This window comes from Pristis pectinata, chromosome 10 (genome assembly GCF_009764475.1).
Source record: "Pristis pectinata isolate sPriPec2 chromosome 10, sPriPec2.1.pri, whole genome shotgun sequence".
Classification (NCBI taxonomy): Eukaryota; Metazoa; Chordata; class Chondrichthyes; order Rhinopristiformes; family Pristidae; genus Pristis; species Pristis pectinata.
In genome coordinates this window covers 69,861,023-69,877,800 of record NC_067414.1, presented here as the reverse complement: position 1 = coordinate 69,877,800, position 16,778 = coordinate 69,861,023, and the positions used below count along the sequence as shown (strand labels likewise).

The 16,778-nt window shown below is 41.5% G+C and overlaps 1 protein-coding gene across 1 annotated transcript; it reads left to right on the top strand.

Moving 5' to 3' along the window:
* Window positions 1-4,176: 4,176 nt before the first annotated feature.
* On the top strand, window positions 4,177-15,674 carry trib2 (tribbles pseudokinase 2). The gene is made up of 3 exons (XM_052025267.1): window positions 4,177-5,570; window positions 6,018-6,310; window positions 12,508-15,674. Exons 1-3 carry the CDS (start codon window positions 5,298-5,300, stop codon window positions 12,980-12,982), a joined length of 1,041 nt encoding a protein of 346 aa, XP_051881227.1. The 5' UTR covers window positions 4,177-5,297; the 3' UTR covers window positions 12,983-15,674.
* The last annotated feature ends 1,104 nt before the right edge of the window (window positions 15,675-16,778 follow it).

The window sequence follows — 16,778 nt, the reverse complement described above, 5'->3', positions numbered from 1 at the left end:
GAAACGATGGTAAAAGTTGACCATCCCAATGAACTCCTGCAGGCCTTTGACCATGTTGGGATGGGCAAAATGGTGGATAGCATCTACCTTGGCGGGTAGGGGTGTTGCTCCCTCACTGGTGATTCTACGGCTGAGAAAATCGATAGAGTTGAGGCCGAATTGGCACTTGGCTGGGTTGATAGTCAGGCCGAAATCACTGAGGCGGGAGTACAGTTGGCGGAGGTGGGAAAGGTGTTCTTGGTGGTTACGGCTGGCGATGAGAATGTCATCTAAATAAATGAACATGAAGTCCAGGTCGCGGCCTACTGCGTCCATTAGCCACTGGAAGGTCTGCGCGGTGTTCTTAAGGCCAAACGGCATTCGAAGAAATTTGAAGAGGCCGAACAGAGTGATGAGCGCAGTTTTGGGGACGTCGTCAGGGTGGACTGGGATTTGGTGGTATCCCCCGACGAGGTTCACCTTGGAAAAAATGTGGGCCCCGTGTTTGGGCATGGAATTCGTGAACTGAGGTGCCAGAACTGATGGGAACTTGGCTAGGAGCTTGGTGAACTCGTTGCCAGACAGGGAAACAGAGCCCAGGTGCGGGGCTGGTAGGCTGGCTTCTCCCAGAGAGTAAGTTTGGAAGGTTCTGGAGTGCACTAACTGTTTCCCTCGTAGGTTGACTAACAGGTTGTGGGCTCAGAGGAAGTCGGCTCCCAAGAGTGGCTGGGCGACGGCAGCAAGGGTAAAGTTCCAGGTAAAACGGCTGTCATCGAATTGTAATTGCATTGTATGGGTACCGAAAGTTCGTATCGTTGTGCCGTTTGCGGCTTTGAGGGCGGGTCCCTGTTGCCTGCTGTGAGTGTCGTGGCCGTTCGGAGGTAAAACACTGACCTCTGCTCCAGTATCGACAAGGAAATGACATCCGAACTGCTTGTCCCAAACGAATAGGAGGCTGTGTTGGTGGCCAGCCGCCGTAGCCATCAGTGGCGACTGACCCTGGCATTTCTCTAAAACTTGCAGGGTGGGCGGCATCGACGGGCCTCTGCACCCCACCTTTGATGGTAGAAACACAGCTGGTCGTCAGTGTCGTCGTCTGTGTTTCTGGGGTGTGGTCGCTCGGCTGTTGGGACTGGCTTAGGTAGGCGTTGGGCACGCGGTCTGGCGATTTGGCCGACGGACGAACCGCTCCCGCGTTTGGCCCTCCACAGGACATCTGCCCGGGCGGCTACCTCATGTGGGTTGCTGAAGTCAGCGTAGGCCAACAGCAGGTGAAAGTCGTCGGGCAGCTGTTCAAGGAAGGCCTGCTCGAACATCAGGCAGGGCTTGTATCCCTCAGCCAAGGCCAGCATCTTGTTCATCAGGGCCGATGGAGATCTGTCCCTCAGGCTGTCGAGACGAAGCAGGCGGGCAGCGCGCTCACGACGGGAGAGGCCGAAGGTCCGAATGAGAAGGGCCTTGAAAGCTGGGTACTTATCTTCCTCCAGAGGAGACTGGATGAAGTCTCCAACCTGGGTGGCTGTCTCCTGGTCCAGGAAGCTGACCATGTGGTAGTACCGTGTGGAGTCGGAGGTGATCTGCCGCAGTTGGAACTGGGCTTCGGCCTGATTGAACCACACGTGGGGTCGAAGCGTCCAAAAGGTGGGCAGCTTGAGTGCCACTGCATTGGCTGCTGCATTGTCATTCATTGTGTGGGTCCAAAATCCGTTTGGACCATTGGGGTCACCAATGTAGCGGCTGCTACCGTGATGCGAGAATAAAGACACGAGCCTGCCAGCTGTAGAACAAGACTGATTTATTTACCCGCCTTGCGCGGGCCTTTTAAGCGGCGCGGTTCCCGCCCTCCGAAAACGGAAATGACATACGCACTACATGATCAAAACTTTTAGCGTGCGCGGGTTCTCCCCTGTCGCTCGGAGAAGACGAAGGCCCAGCGCCATCTTGGGCCTCGCCGCTCCGACGACGCGCGCCCCGACCGCCGAGCCGGTTCACTTGCGCGGACGGTGAGTCACCACAATTACCACTAAATTAACATCGGAGGCATGTAATGGTGTCTGATGTTGCTATGGGATGGTAGAAGCCTTTTAAAAGATTAACTCCTTTCTCAAGCAGTTAAATTCATTAAAATCAAATTAATTTTTCCCCTTTCCCATGAATTCTGGCATCAAAAATACAGTTTTACATCAGATACACAGAAACAGGCCCTTCCAACCAATCAGTCCACTAGGATCTCTTCCCATCTCTCCTCATCCAAGTCTGTCAGCACAACCCTCTATTCCCTTCTCTCGTGCATTTGTCTAGCCTCCCTTAAAATGCATTTATACAGTTGATTTCAACCAGTCCCTGTGGTAGCAATTGCCACATTCTCACCATTCTTTTCGGGTAAAGAAGATTCTTCTGAATTCCCCGATGCATTTTGTGAACCAGAAAAAGTCCAACAGCATCCCACCGTTCAATCTTAGCTTCATAACAAACAGGAAAAATAGCTGAAAGTCTCCAACTGGTCTTTACTTACTAGTTTAATAATCATAAATTAACATTGAAAAAGATAAAGTCCCTGCATATAAAGTGCACAGAAATTATGCTGACTCCCAGAGCAACCAGTTACTGTACCAATTGGTAAGTTACATCAAGTGCTGTCAGGTGGGGACAGTCAGCAATTTTGGGCAAATGAGGCCTGCAGAGACTTAGATGGTTCATTGGGAACATGAAAAATAGCAACAGGGCAAGAGAACACCGTGTTTAGGGCTCCCCCAATGTTCAGAGCAAGTTAGTGCAGCTGAAGCCACTATCCACATAGGCAGTTTTGTAACAGATATATACTTGTGGAAAAACTTAATTGAAAATGAGGCAATGCAATCTGGTTCTCTGTTATTGACCGCTTCAACTAACCTGAGTCTAATTGTGAAAAACAGTTGGAGAAATGCCAAGGAAAAGATGGACACACCTTTCAGATAAAAATTACTGGCATACAAGAAATAAAAATAGTGCAATATCAACCCATCCACATCAGTTTTACTATCCCGCAAAAAAAAGTGGTATAGTGCAACAGCCCACTGATGCAATATCATCATTGTGCAATTTTGTTTGGAAAAATTCAAAGAAGCACATAGAGAGTATCCAATGCAAATGCAGTAAGTTAGTTCTTGCAGTGCAAGAGGATCAGGTCCCCAACATCAAGATGTAACGTAGGAAGCCAATGAGTAGTGGAACTCTCTGCCAAGGGCGACTAATAGCATGATAGCACGAGGTGAAGATAAACAAAATAGAAGAAAGGCCATAACCTGGTAAAATAAAACCCAGATCAATGCAAAAAAAAACACGAATCAATGTGAACTAAGATTAACCACAAAGCCACAGTAATTGGAAGGATCAGGACCTGGGGAAGCCATACGATGACCTTCTAAAGGCAGTGATGGTGCCGTATTCAGGAAAGGCCTCTTGACTTTTTAATCTGAGAAACCTTTTTATCCAAACTTATTTTTACAGATTTGGCATTCGTGAGACGTGAATAAATTCGGGATATGCTTCTCTCTATAAATGGTGCGAGAAAAGGATTTATAAAACATGTACCTGTTGTTCCTATATATAATGAGAAGTTATCATTACATCTTCATTTACTTTGGGAGAGGGTGAACAAGCCAACAGAAAGAATGCCGTTGCCTGTGGCTTTCTTCCTGCTGACTACATTCCTGCCTGTATTGCACAACACTCACTCAGCATTCACCTCCTCTATGAATAACTATGAATAAAGAGACGCAGCTGCTCGGGATCAGGTTGCGAGCCCACTCACCACCTCGCAGCCCCCTCCGCACCCGCTGCCACTTCATTGAATACCAAAGTAACAAGGAAAGAGTGCGACGCACAAATTTTCACTTTTCCCTCCGTTGCAAAAATTAAAAACACGGAAACCCAACTCTTTTCACACCGATACGTCCGAAGAGATTTATTATGAGTCACATAACGAATTACATGCAAGCATAACAATAGACCAGGAAGGTTAGAACCGCGCACTCTATGCGGAGGGATATCACCTACTTAACGAAGTGAGGTAAAGATCAGCCTAATATGATCACCAGAAGTGACGCACAGCTTGATTGACACCCGCTATATCCAATGAATTATATAGTTTTGTATTATTGACAGATCCGTGGAAACGGGAGGCGGGCCAATCACTTATCAGGTTAGTGTGAGGCGCAGTGGACCGCAGTCAGCGATTGCATTTAATGTAAGTAAGTGTGAGTGCTGCTGACATTATTCAGATTGCAGCCACGTAAGTAATACACAGCGATCGAAAATGTGTTATATCGGCTGTTGCTGAAAGGGATTGGCCTGGTCCTGTCGGCCATCCCTTAATTTAGAGCAAACAAGCTGCAGATTTTTTTGGGGGGTTATTTTTTTTTGGATTTTGTTTTGCAAAAAAATTGTTCATCCAAGATCGTCATCTGAACAATTGTGCAGTAGCAAAAGCATCGGGAGTTATTTTTTAAAGTCATCGCTGTGTTTGATTCCTAAGCTTGGAAGAAATAGACTGTGCACGGTGGAACACGATACGATTGATCTCTTTTGTCCTTGACTGTTACCTTTTTTTATTTTCTATAATTATATACACACATATATTGCTTCTCGCCAATATCGGAAGGAAATCGTCAGCCAAAGACTTGCTCATGAGAGAGCGCGTGTGGGCAAAAGAAATTCCCTTAAAGTTTTACTTGGTGGACGTTGCAAAGCAGATGACAAGAGAGTGAATGCCGTACTCTTGTTTTATGATAGTTTGAGGCTATTTGTTTCCAGCTGCAAGGAGAAAGACGGCGAGAGAGGAGATCGGACGCCACCTAGAGTCGGAGGGCGAGGAGTTGAGTCGCCACCTGGCTGGCTTGTCTGCGAGCGCCTCGGCTACTCTTTCTTGTGTTCACTGTGGCGAATGCCCTCTCGTAGCCACAAGAACAAAAGCATTGTGAGCTGGCGTTCCACGTTCCGCTTCGAGAACTCCAGGGCTTTGATTCCAGTTGGTTGTTTGCTTTAAATCTGACACATCCTAACGTTCTATGCAACAGACAAAAACTGTAGCAATAAAAACATAGTCTACATTGTTACTCCAAATGGTGCTTATCTTAAAATAAAGAAACCTCCTTTACTCCTGCTGGGTTTTTTAATTTGAAAAGAAACCCACAACTGGATCTACAAGCCTAGACCAAAGTACGAAAAACGAGGGGGCAACGCTCTCACAGTAGGTTTTTGAGTAAAATACTTCCTAAATTCCTGTTTGAACGCTTGTCAGTGAACCTATTTTTGAGAGGACTTCTATTTACAGCCCCATGAGCATACAGAGATCCAGTCCAATCAGCATCGTAAGATATGGAAGATCGAGGCATAAGACTCATCACGAATATGAAGAATTATCTTGTGTGAGGACTAGTGACTGCAGCCAGAGTTTCAGCCCGAACCTAGGCTCTCCCAGCCCACCTGAAACCCCTAACTCGTCTCATTGCATTTCTCAAATCGGACAGTATCTATTGTTGGAGCCGTTAGAGGGTGACCACGTTCTTGGGGCTGTGCATTTGCATAGCGGCGAGGAGCTCATTTGTAAGGTAAAAAAACAATTACCAATACCTTGATAAATGAAACGCAATTTGGTTCAACACCAGTTATGTACGCGTACAATATAACACAATACACTAGATTGCAAACGCGTAGAAGTGCAGCCTCTTTGTTAACGTGAAATTAGTGCCAAAAAAACGTGAGCTGTTGGATTCTTTAAAACTAAGTATATTTCTGAAATTAAAACGTCAGGAGTGGCGTTTTATTTTATTTTCTAATTGTTTAGTTTTGGTGAAATTTATCATTTCTTTAAGCTACAAAATAAGGAAACTTAATATAAAGGCCACTGTATTCCATACAGGTATTTAACCATAAGTTTGTTTTTTTATAATATTGTAGAACAATCAATAGGTTGAATTACTTCAGCCTAATTCTGCATTGCTTCTTATTGGAGTGGTGGGGAAAGATGCCCAACTTAATTTGTTTTGTTTCCACAGGTATTCGATATTGGTCGATATCAAGAAACATTAGCAGCCTATTTTTGTTTGTCTGCACATGAAAGCATCAATCAGATAACTGAAATTCTTCTAGGGGAGCAAAGATCATACGTTTTCTTTGAAAAGAGCCATGGGGATATGCACTCATTTGTTCGCACTTGCAAAAGGCTCAAAGAGGATGAAGCAGCAAGATTATTCTACCAGATAACGTCTGCTGTAGCGCACTGCCACGATAATGGCGTGGTACTGCGAGATCTCAAATTGAGGAAATTTGTATTTAAAGACGAAGAACGGTGAGATTTGAAAGCCAATTAGCGTCTTCATCTACTAGGCATAAACGCAAAGATTTTTGTACATTATAATTGCTAGACCGCAGAGGTGCAGGACGCGCTGTACTTTGTTTAAACTGTTACACTCCTCCAATGATAGCCCTTGTCAATGACGTTTACATCAATTGGTAAATATTTAAAGTAACTAGGAATTACGTTGCTGACTTTGTTTAGACGAAGGTTTTGGCGATTGATTTAAGTCTCTAACACTATCAAATACACTATAGACATTACTTTATAAAAATCCGGTTAACCCTACCATGGGATCATTGTCCCAGAAACTGACAGCACGTTTCAAGTTTCGAGAGACCATGTGCTACTTATCATTTAAAGGGTAATCCTAAATGCGATTCGCCTTTGCTATAATTTATAACTCTTCTCTCCCCCCCCCCCCCCCTCCGCCTCATTTTAAAAAAAACAAGGTTGAAATCTTCTGTGCTTTTACTTGGCGCTCTGCACTCTGACGCGCTTCTTTGCAGGACTTTTAAGTAAAGCTGCAGTTTAAGCTGGAGCTCACTATGTGCGCTGTGTTTAGCTGGAAGAGCAAACCGGGGGTATCACAACCACAGACATAGATGGGCTGCCTCGGTGTTGCAAGATACTGTATGTTCTTCCCACGCAGTGATACCTAGGTCATAAACTCTAGTAGCCTGGTGGCGGAAGGAGATGGCTTTGTAACTAATGCATAGTGGAAAACTTTATATAAAAAAACTGTGTATGCTCTTTTTTGTGTATTCGCAGTGACCCACGTGCTATTGCATTGTGTATTCGATTTTGCATATAACATGCAGGTAGACAATAGTTTGCCCGAGGGTACAAGATTAATACTCACACGCTTTGTATATCTTGATTTATTACCTGCTCGCTCTCTTTTCCAATAATCCTTTAGATATAACGCAACCGAATTTGAAACGAGCGGCAGCATTACCGTTTAGTTTGGAAGAAGAGGTGGGGATTGTGGGGGTACAAGGCGAATACGAGGAGCTCGCTTTAGTGCGCTGGGTCCCACACAAATATGCACAAACCATGTACCCCCCCCAGCACCTGTGTCCGCTGGGGGGGGGAGCGTCCCCAGTGGGTGATCGCCCGCTCCCGTGAAAGACACGAAGGCGGCACAATTTAACCTCTAATTTTTTGCACAGCAACCAACTTGCATCCTGCTTGTTTAAATGCAGCATACAAAATGCAAACGATAGTTCGGAAGGCGATTTTTGCAGTTAACAAATTCTCAATGTTATTTTGAAAACTCGACAGCGGCAGAACAGTGCCAAATTTTGGACCCGTGCGTTGCATCATGCGCTTTTGTTTAATCACATGCGTTTGGGGCTTGCTGTTTGCAGGAGCTGCCGCCCGTGCGCTTTTCCTGTGCCCGGGACGTTCGCGCAGTGCGGCCACCTGGCGAAGCCCGCAGCGGGCAGCCACCCTCCTGGGACCAGAGACAATTGCACCGAGCTCCGGGAGGCGGTGTGGTGGCGAACTAGGCTGCCCTGGTGGCAAGTTCCTCAAGTCTCTATGGCGACGAAAACGCATTTCCGGTGTATTGCTCTGTGGTCTCATTCACACAGCAATGGGAAGGTATTGGCGCTGGTAGTTTCCTTTTTGCTCGCCAAACAGCTGCTTTTTTTTCTCTCTTTTATTTTAAATCCCCAGTACCTTTTCCATATGTCCTGGTTTAAAATCTGCCTGGATAGCAACAATGGGAATCGTGTTCGGTGTGTATCGGCTTTTTCCTTAATTTAAGTGGTAAAGAGCCACCGATTTGCCTTGGTGCCACCAAAGAAAAGTGGCTTTTTAACTGTGGGATATTAAACCATGAAACCTGCACTGTCTGCTGATTGCCCGAGCAGGTTGCCCGAGTAAATCAGACTAAGAATATCAAAGGGGAAGTTGCCTCTTGTAAATATAAACATAGCTGATGTAATTAGGGATTGAAAAACTTCATCTGAAAGTACATCAGATAAGCACCAAAGTAATTAAACTCAGGTTACAAAAATAGCTCGTCCTTTTTTTAAAAAAAAGTCTTGTCATGGCTTGCCAGCCATTTTTAAACACGCTTGTGCCTTAGTGATAGTGTACCTTTATGTATTGGTTGACCCGGTCTTTTAAAACATCTATTTTAAAAAAAAAGCATCACTTGACTGTTTAGTATGCAATAGAATGCCCAGAGTTTTAAAATATTCCCTAGACTCCATTTATACTGCAGAGCAATTGAGAATATTGCTCACTGTAAGTAGGACTAAATGCCTCAAAAAGGGATGGGGAAGATGGATTGGTGGGGAAGAAGGATTGGTAGCAAAGGCTTTTTGTTTCTGTCCTTGTTGGTTGTAAAGGGTGTGTCTGCATTCAATAATCACCTTGAGCTGTGAACCTGTTTGATTGCATGTGTTGGTTGCTGAGATGTGACTTGCTCGATAGCAAATTTTTATTTCGGGCAGTTTTGCATCACTTCAGACTTTGCACAAGTAGCTTTGGCATGTTGTGTTAGATGTGGCATGTGAACAGATTTTCTTTTGATGGAGTGGATAATGCTGTTCGTCTCCAAAATTTGCCAGAAATGGTTTCAATTTGCATAATAATTTTGGGTACCAGAAGAACTTCCAGTTCTCCAGTGGTGTAATTGGGTATCTGACTCTCATAGTTAACTGACATCTTTTAATAATGTTTCTTCCTCTGGTTCCAGAGTATTTAGGCTGTTCAAATGGGTATGAATATTGAGCTGAGAATTGATCTATTACATCTGCTTCTGTTACTTTTTTAAATTAGTGTGTTGAGAGTAAACTTTCCATAAGTTGCTTTTCCATAAGTTTTTATTGGAAGGGTATCCATTCAGATAAGGATGGGGAATAATGTTTCAGAAATACTTAACTGAAGATTGTTATATTACTCACCAAACTTGAAATGACTGTAAACTTGCAAGCTATGATCCAACAATTTATTTAAGGATTGGGGAAACTAATTTTAAAAGTTTGTCTTCAGTAATGTATGCAATTAACTACAATGACAGTACCATTTCATTTTGAACTTTTTAATTCTGTGTAATATTGATTTTTTAAAAAATTGTCTTAAGTTGTCATTGACCTCTGGGTATGTAATGCTTGAATATGAAGATATGTGTCCTTTATTATTTTCTTGCAGCTGGTGTTACTTTTATTTGTATTGTCCTGCAGTGACTCTCTTGGAGGAACACAAATGCCTCTGCATGTGGTACCTTGGGGCAGGTGGTTCTCCAAGATGCATTTTGAACATAGTGTCGTTTAATGATATACTGATGATGGCTACCTTCTGTTTTGATGAAAAGTGGATAGAAATACTGGCACAGTCTGACATTATAGAATTATAGACATTATCCATTATAGAAGAGTGCAAAAACTTGTGTTCTGGATATATTAAGGACGAATGCTATAGGGGTTTAACTATTTAGCAGACTTCTATCTGACCATTGTGATGCTCTGCTTGAATGCAGTAATGGGTTCTGGTACCTTTGTCAACTCATAGCCCTCAAATATGTATATCAATGTTGCTTACATGCCTCCAGTTCATGAGATTTTTATTCTCAATTAAGTTAAACTGCTAATGCAGAAGGAAATTTTCATAGCTGCCTTCAGTGCCACGGTTAACTTGTTACTTTGGGTGAAATGGGGTTCTCCCATGATTTTTGGCCAAACACGTTGAAGTAACAATACTGGACATTAAGCTTTCTAATGTTGGGTCACATATTGAAAGTTCAATTACTTTGAATGGATCTTCCGCCTTCTTGTCACTGCCAGAACATGATTGTCCCAATGGTCTTGACTTTGCCTTTTGAATCTAATGACTCATGTTTGATTAACGTTTCTGCCTGGCTTGGAACCTTGCCCATGCAACTATTCTTTATGCATGAATCCAGATGCTGTAATGTCTGTGGGGTGTTCACTCCTGAAATTTGTAGTCAGCACCAGATCTGACCAGGCAGATGCATATTTCCTGATGATGACCTCTGGATACTCAGCAGCTAAATTTTCTTTAATTTTTTTTGATATATAGAAAGTAATCCAGCTGAGGCACCAAGAGCTTCCCAAGTCATTTGATATAATGTGCAGATTCTAAATTGAACTTGCAGCTCTGTATGGACATGCAGCAGTATTCCACACAATTGACAAGGTGTTCAAGACTGGAGCTATATAATTTTATAAGTTTTATAATATGTATAATTTTGTAAACTGGGGAAAATCTAATGGTTGAAAATTGTTGACCTGAGGCAGAATTTAACCCTGACTCCCACTATTCCACTGCTGTGCAGATGCTGAATGTGCAGTTAACTAGGGAGTTGAACAAGCAGAGCTCTAATGATTTCCAAATTAAGTGTTGCAACAAGGAGGAAACTGTTCAGTTAACAAAATAAATTGGCACACTCCTGCCCAAATTATGCAATTGGAATTTTATATTTAGTTGCACAGTGATGTTTTGAGTTACTTGATTTGAAGAATGCTTTGTTTGTGTGTGCTCTTTGTAAATGCAGAGAGCTGTCATTGATGTGGGAGTCTGCAATATTCGGTATAGTCTGCTCCAAAACTGCATCTGTTTTTTGCTCTGATTCAACAAGTTATTGCTTTGTTAGAAAAGTTGTTGCCTGTTGTATGAATGCTTTATGTTTAGTTTTGAACCATTGCCAGTTAATCCAATAATTTCTATTTTAATATTATTTCAAATGTAATCTTTTTGCATTGGTTTTGTAATTTTTAATGTGATGGACAGAGTTTGTACATTGGATGGAATAATCCTACCAGTTGACGTAAAGGATGAATTCTATGACAGCTGTAGCTTTGAATTTTTCTGAAAAATCTGATGCATGCATGGTATCACGTGGGAAGCTCCATGGAAACAAAGTAGGATGGATTTTTAACTGCAAGAAAGATTCTTTGAATATTAAAAGCAGTTTTGTTAATGGCCTTCAAGTTTCGTTTAGGGTAGCCATAACTAAGAAAGTTGTTTGTTTTATTTTAGAAAGAAGTGATTTAAAACCTACTCTGTAATCTTGTACAACTAAATGATGGGTTGCAAGAGATACTGAATTGATAAAAGTGATGCTCTAGTTTCCAGACTTAGAATGTGTGTTAATTATGGGTTTGTTAAGGATGTTTTACCTGTATGGAAAATTATCATGTGCTCTGTTTATATTTTTTTGTAAATTTTACAGTGAGACGTGCATTTTCATGATTTTCCACATGGTCAACTCCCCAGAGCTGAATTTTTGTCTATTATATTAGTTTGTTGCCTTTTGACATTTTTAAAATATGCAAAACTTTGTATTTCCCTCTGAAATTATGGCATTGCCAGGGGTACTAACACATCTGCCTTCAGAAGGGTCATGCCAAAGGATCTGGTGATTAAGCTGCTGCTGTTTTGCAGAATAATACATGATGGATTGCTGGTTGTGATCTACATTTTAACTTATTGTTCAGTTTCCACAAAACCGCTAGTTTTGTAGAAAAGAGGAAGGCAGCGATCTATCTTGAAATTAGGAAAGAACCATGAGACAAATCGACATCAGTTGAATTTGCATTTCATCCCATTTAACCCTGTTCATGGAGACTTGTAGCATCGTGGTATGAGTGCTTTGAAAGTGAAAAGAAAGCACTATCGCTCTAATATAAAAAGCAAACCATTGTAGACACTGGAAATACTCAGCAGGTGTAACAACGTCTGTGAAAAGAGAAACAGAGTTAACACTTCAGTTTGATATTTTACCAGAATAGTCGTGGACCTGAAATATTAACTGTTTCTTTCTCCACAGATGCTGCCTGGCTTGTTCAGTATTTCCAGTATTTACTAGCTTTATTCTGGCTCTAATGATTTTGGTCGTAACACCAGCAAACATGTTTTGCTCATGGCATAGACACATTAGTTTTTGTAGACTTTTTCCACTTAAAAATTCTTCTTTTAACATTTTATCTAATTTTTAAAGCTAAACATAACAAAGGAATTTGGAATGGATTGTCATATCTGTGTGCTACTGATGTGAAATACAGTAAAAAAAATCAAACAGCATGTCTATTTTAGCATTCGTTTATTATCTGAGCTCAAAGAAATCCTAGTCTCCTGATTTGAAAATCATCTGTCTCTAGTCTGGTGTGTATATTTTAGACAATTTGATGATTGGTACTTTTTTCTTTCTTTTGCAGGACACAAGTAAAACTGGAAAGCTTGGAGGATGCTTATATCTTAAACGGTGAAGATGATGCTCTTTCAGACAAGCACGGATGTCCAGCATATGTGAGTCCTGAAATCCTTAATACCAATGGCAGCTACTCTGGTAAGGCAGCCGATGTGTGGAGTCTAGGTGTGATGCTGTACACGATGCTTGTTGGACGGTATCCCTTCCATGATGTGGAGCCAGGTTCTCTCTTTAGCAAAATTCGTCGTGGCCAGTTTAACATTCCAGAAACACTTTCCCCACGGGCGAAATGCCTTATCCGTAGCATCTTGCGTCGTGAGCCTTTGGAAAGGCTAACGTCCCGGGAAATCTTGGACCACCCTTGGTTTGCCTCTGATTTTGCAGCTTCTAGTTCCGGATATGGTGCTAATGAAAAAGAAGCAGTTGATCAACTGGTACCTGATGTGAATATGGATGTTGAGTTGGATCCATTTTTCAATTGAGTTAATCGATAGGTTGGGTGTCATTGAGAAGATACAACAGCTGGTACTCATCACCTGAAGGAATCCTTCCTGAATTGCATAGTGGTACCTTGAATCAACCTACCTAGGTAGCAGAAAAATGGTGCCGATGTACTGAGACTTTAAAATGACTATCAAAGTGGGACTTCTAAGGATTTACATGTAGCACAACTAATTAGGGGGTTCTGCTGTTAGATTGATTTTTGGAGGAAATGGCAGTGTAAAATGTTGCAGCTTCTCATCTCATGGAGCCACGGAGAGCGCTGAATACTGCACTGTAGGTAGTGGTGCAGTTCCTCACGCCATTTTATAATGGTTACAAATCACAATAAATAGAAACTTAATTAGCCTCGACACAATGTAATACATTGGCATCGCACTGTTAGATTATTTTCCTTCTCTCATTATTCAGGGAATGTACAATTCTCCTATAAGAGTCTCCTTAATCGTTTCTGATGTTTAACATTTTACTCGATGTGATTCGTAACAAGAAAAATTAGGTGCACATGAACTGACATGCAATGCGGGTGCTAAAAGAAAGTTCTGCTTGTGTTTATATGTAGCTATTTTCATTATCTTATGTATTTTTTTTTCCTGACTAAATATTCTTGTCAGAAAATAAGCATTTTAATGCTTTGTTCCCTTGGAGGGAATAAGTTATCTGTTGTGTACAATACTTTGATGCAGCTTGGCAGGAACTATTAAAATGAAATGTCATACATGTGACTTTACTGGTAGTGAAGTCCATATTGGCAAAAATTCAGGGTTTGAAGTACACCGACTGGAACTGTTGTACTAGTGCAAAGAAAATAGTTTCCTATCTTTATTTTTTTTCAGGTTTGATAGTGTATTTATTTTAAATGTCAATGTAATTTTTTCCATCCTCTTTGCCCCCTCCCACAACAGTATTAAATATTTAGTTTTTCACTTATCTCCTTACCGGTTTCTGTTCGTTCTTCCATTAATTCTGGGTAATAACTCCTTGAGCTGTGCAGAGGTATAGTCATGAAGTTAAAGCTGTCCTAGACCTTTTGTTTTTATCTAGCCCTTTTTATGATCAATCAAACTTCATGAGGTTACTATTTTGTTTTAAAGTGAGTGCATACTGAATAAAACTGTCACAAAATGGTATGCAATTATCTGCATTGTTGCATCTTGTTTTGGGAGCTTAAGAGTAAACTTTTAATACTTTGCATATTTCTTTCACTTGGTGAGCAAGGTAACTGCAATAGGAGTAAGCATTATTTAATCCACAGAAATGGTTTGCTGGGCTTGCCCCGCAGCAAGCATTGGACATCTGACTTGAAACAAAGATTGAGAACATCTGTGTGCAAGTGTTAAGCACACATAATTGAGTAATATCACAATACAGATGTTTAATTTATTGCACACGTGAATGAGTCAATGTGGTCAGTAGTTGAGTGTTTTATACCATGGCTTGGTTCTGTATGGTTTAATGAGTCCTGAAAATCTTGGATTGGAAAGCCAGTCTTTTCTGGCAATTTCAGGTCTGTTTTTAAATGAATTAACTGAGTTAGATCTTAAATATTAATTTATGAAATTTTTTCTGCAGCATTCTGTTTTAATTCAGTGAGGTTGGGCTTCCATGATTTTTGATATAAAAATATTTTCAGTATCTGGGACTGACCACAAATATCTTCCATTGTTGAGTCCACTTGTAAAGTAATCCTCTTACATTAAGCCCAGCGTAATACTGTATGCAAAAGCACCGGATATTCATTAGTTTTTTTAATACTATCATGAAGGCATCGTATGCCTAGATTCAATTTTGTAAAACTGTACAGTTCAGCTAATGAGTTGGAATATGGTACTCTGACAATTTGGTAACTTGTAGTCTTACTATCCATGGTCAAAATATTGTGAAAATAGGATGTGACCATTTACAAAGCATTATATTCAATACAAGCACACTTGTGGGCCTATAAAAGATAAAACTAATGGACACAGATTAATCTGTGCCTACTTAATGTATTTCAAACCCTGAATAGATTGTAGATTTGTTTTTTAATTTTAATTTGCCAGATTAATTTCCTTCTGCTTTCGAATTTGCTAAGTATTAGGAATCTTTTGCCTTGCATACTTCCCCCACCCCCCCCCCCCCCCGGCCCCACCCTCCAACCCCCCCCCCTCCCCCCGTGTTGTCTCCAGTACCTCGATTGTTTGATTACTGCCTGTACCAGTTCTGTGAAATGGTCATGTTCTTGCGTAGGTATGCGTGGACTCTGTAGTACGTATCTGTTAACTTGAATTTGTGCTTTTATAGTATGTTGCATGTACGTACAGCTACTTGACCTATTTGGCTTATGGATGCTTTTGCCTGCATTACAGGAGAGCTTGTATATGCCAATTAAAACCACAGAAGAGAATGATTAAATAAAGTTCTCCTGGAAAGGGTGGGGGGAGGGGGGAAGCTGCAGCTGATCTGCCGAGTGTTAATTTAAAAAAAATCACAAGACAATGGGAGCGAATTCATATTCGCTCTGTGGATGGTGCTATGTTGAGAAGGACTACTTTGTTTTAAATTTAAGTGGAAGGGGAACAGAGGAGACTGCATGGTGGGTTTTACTGCCTCTGGTGTTTTGATTGTATTGTATTTGGTTTGATGTTTTGTCCTAATCTTCTCCTTCAGTAAATAAATTGTGAATTGCACAACTAACTGAGTGCTGCTTTTTCTTCTAGATGTGTGTGTATATAAATATTTTTACCTTCTTTGTGACTAAAGAGTTCTTGAAGCAAAAACCTTCAGATGCTAGAAGTCTGAAACACAAACAGAGAATGATGGAAGCACCCAGCAGGTTGAGCAGCATCCAACCTGTGGAGAGAAACTGAATGGACATTCCTGATCAAGGGTCTTTCGTGAGAACTGGGAAAAGTAAGAAAAACGTTTTATGTTGCAGAGAGGAGGAAAGGTGGAGAAGAGACAACATTTATGGTGGGATGCCGACCAAAGTTGTCAACAGAACAATTACTTTAAAACTAGTACTTGGAACAAAATGATAGAGGCAAGTTCATACAACACTACAGCCACATTTGTCAACAAAAAAGTGTTCACATGAAATTATTGCATACATTCAGTCCCAAGAGTTGTAATGTGCCTTCTCTGAAGATGAGGTGCTCTTCCTCAAACTTGGGCTGCCTGATGTGTAACAAATTTGCATCACATCTTTCTGTTGGCTCTGAGCTTCCAAATGCCTGTCACTTCCATTCTCCATCCCACTGCCACTCTGACTTTCACTCTTCTGTCTCCTATATTACTCCAATGAGAGCTTGAACAGCACCTCATCTGGCTATACCTATTCTGGCTGCATCTTTGTTTAATTTGTGTTTCAATTTCACTATCATTATGTTTTTCCTTCCAAGGCAGGCACAGTAGTGTAGCGGTTAGCGTAACGTGATTACAGCGCCAGCAACCCAGGTTCAATTCCAGCCACTATCTATAAGGAGTTTGTACGTTCTCCCCATGTCTGCGTGGATTTCCTCCGGGTGCTCTGGTTTCCTCCCACATTCCAAAAACGTATGGGTTAGGAAGTTGTGGGCATGCTATGTTGGTGCCGGAAGTGTGGCGACACTTGCAGGCTGCCCCCAGAACCCTCTATGCAAAAGATGCATTTCACTGTGTTTTGCTGTACGTGTGACGAATAAAATATCTTTGTTTTACCTGATTTTTTTAAATTAAGTAATTGTTACTTCTTGACAGCTTTTGTCTCTAACCTATCACATGCATCCCATATTCTCACCAAGCCTCTTTCCCCCTCTG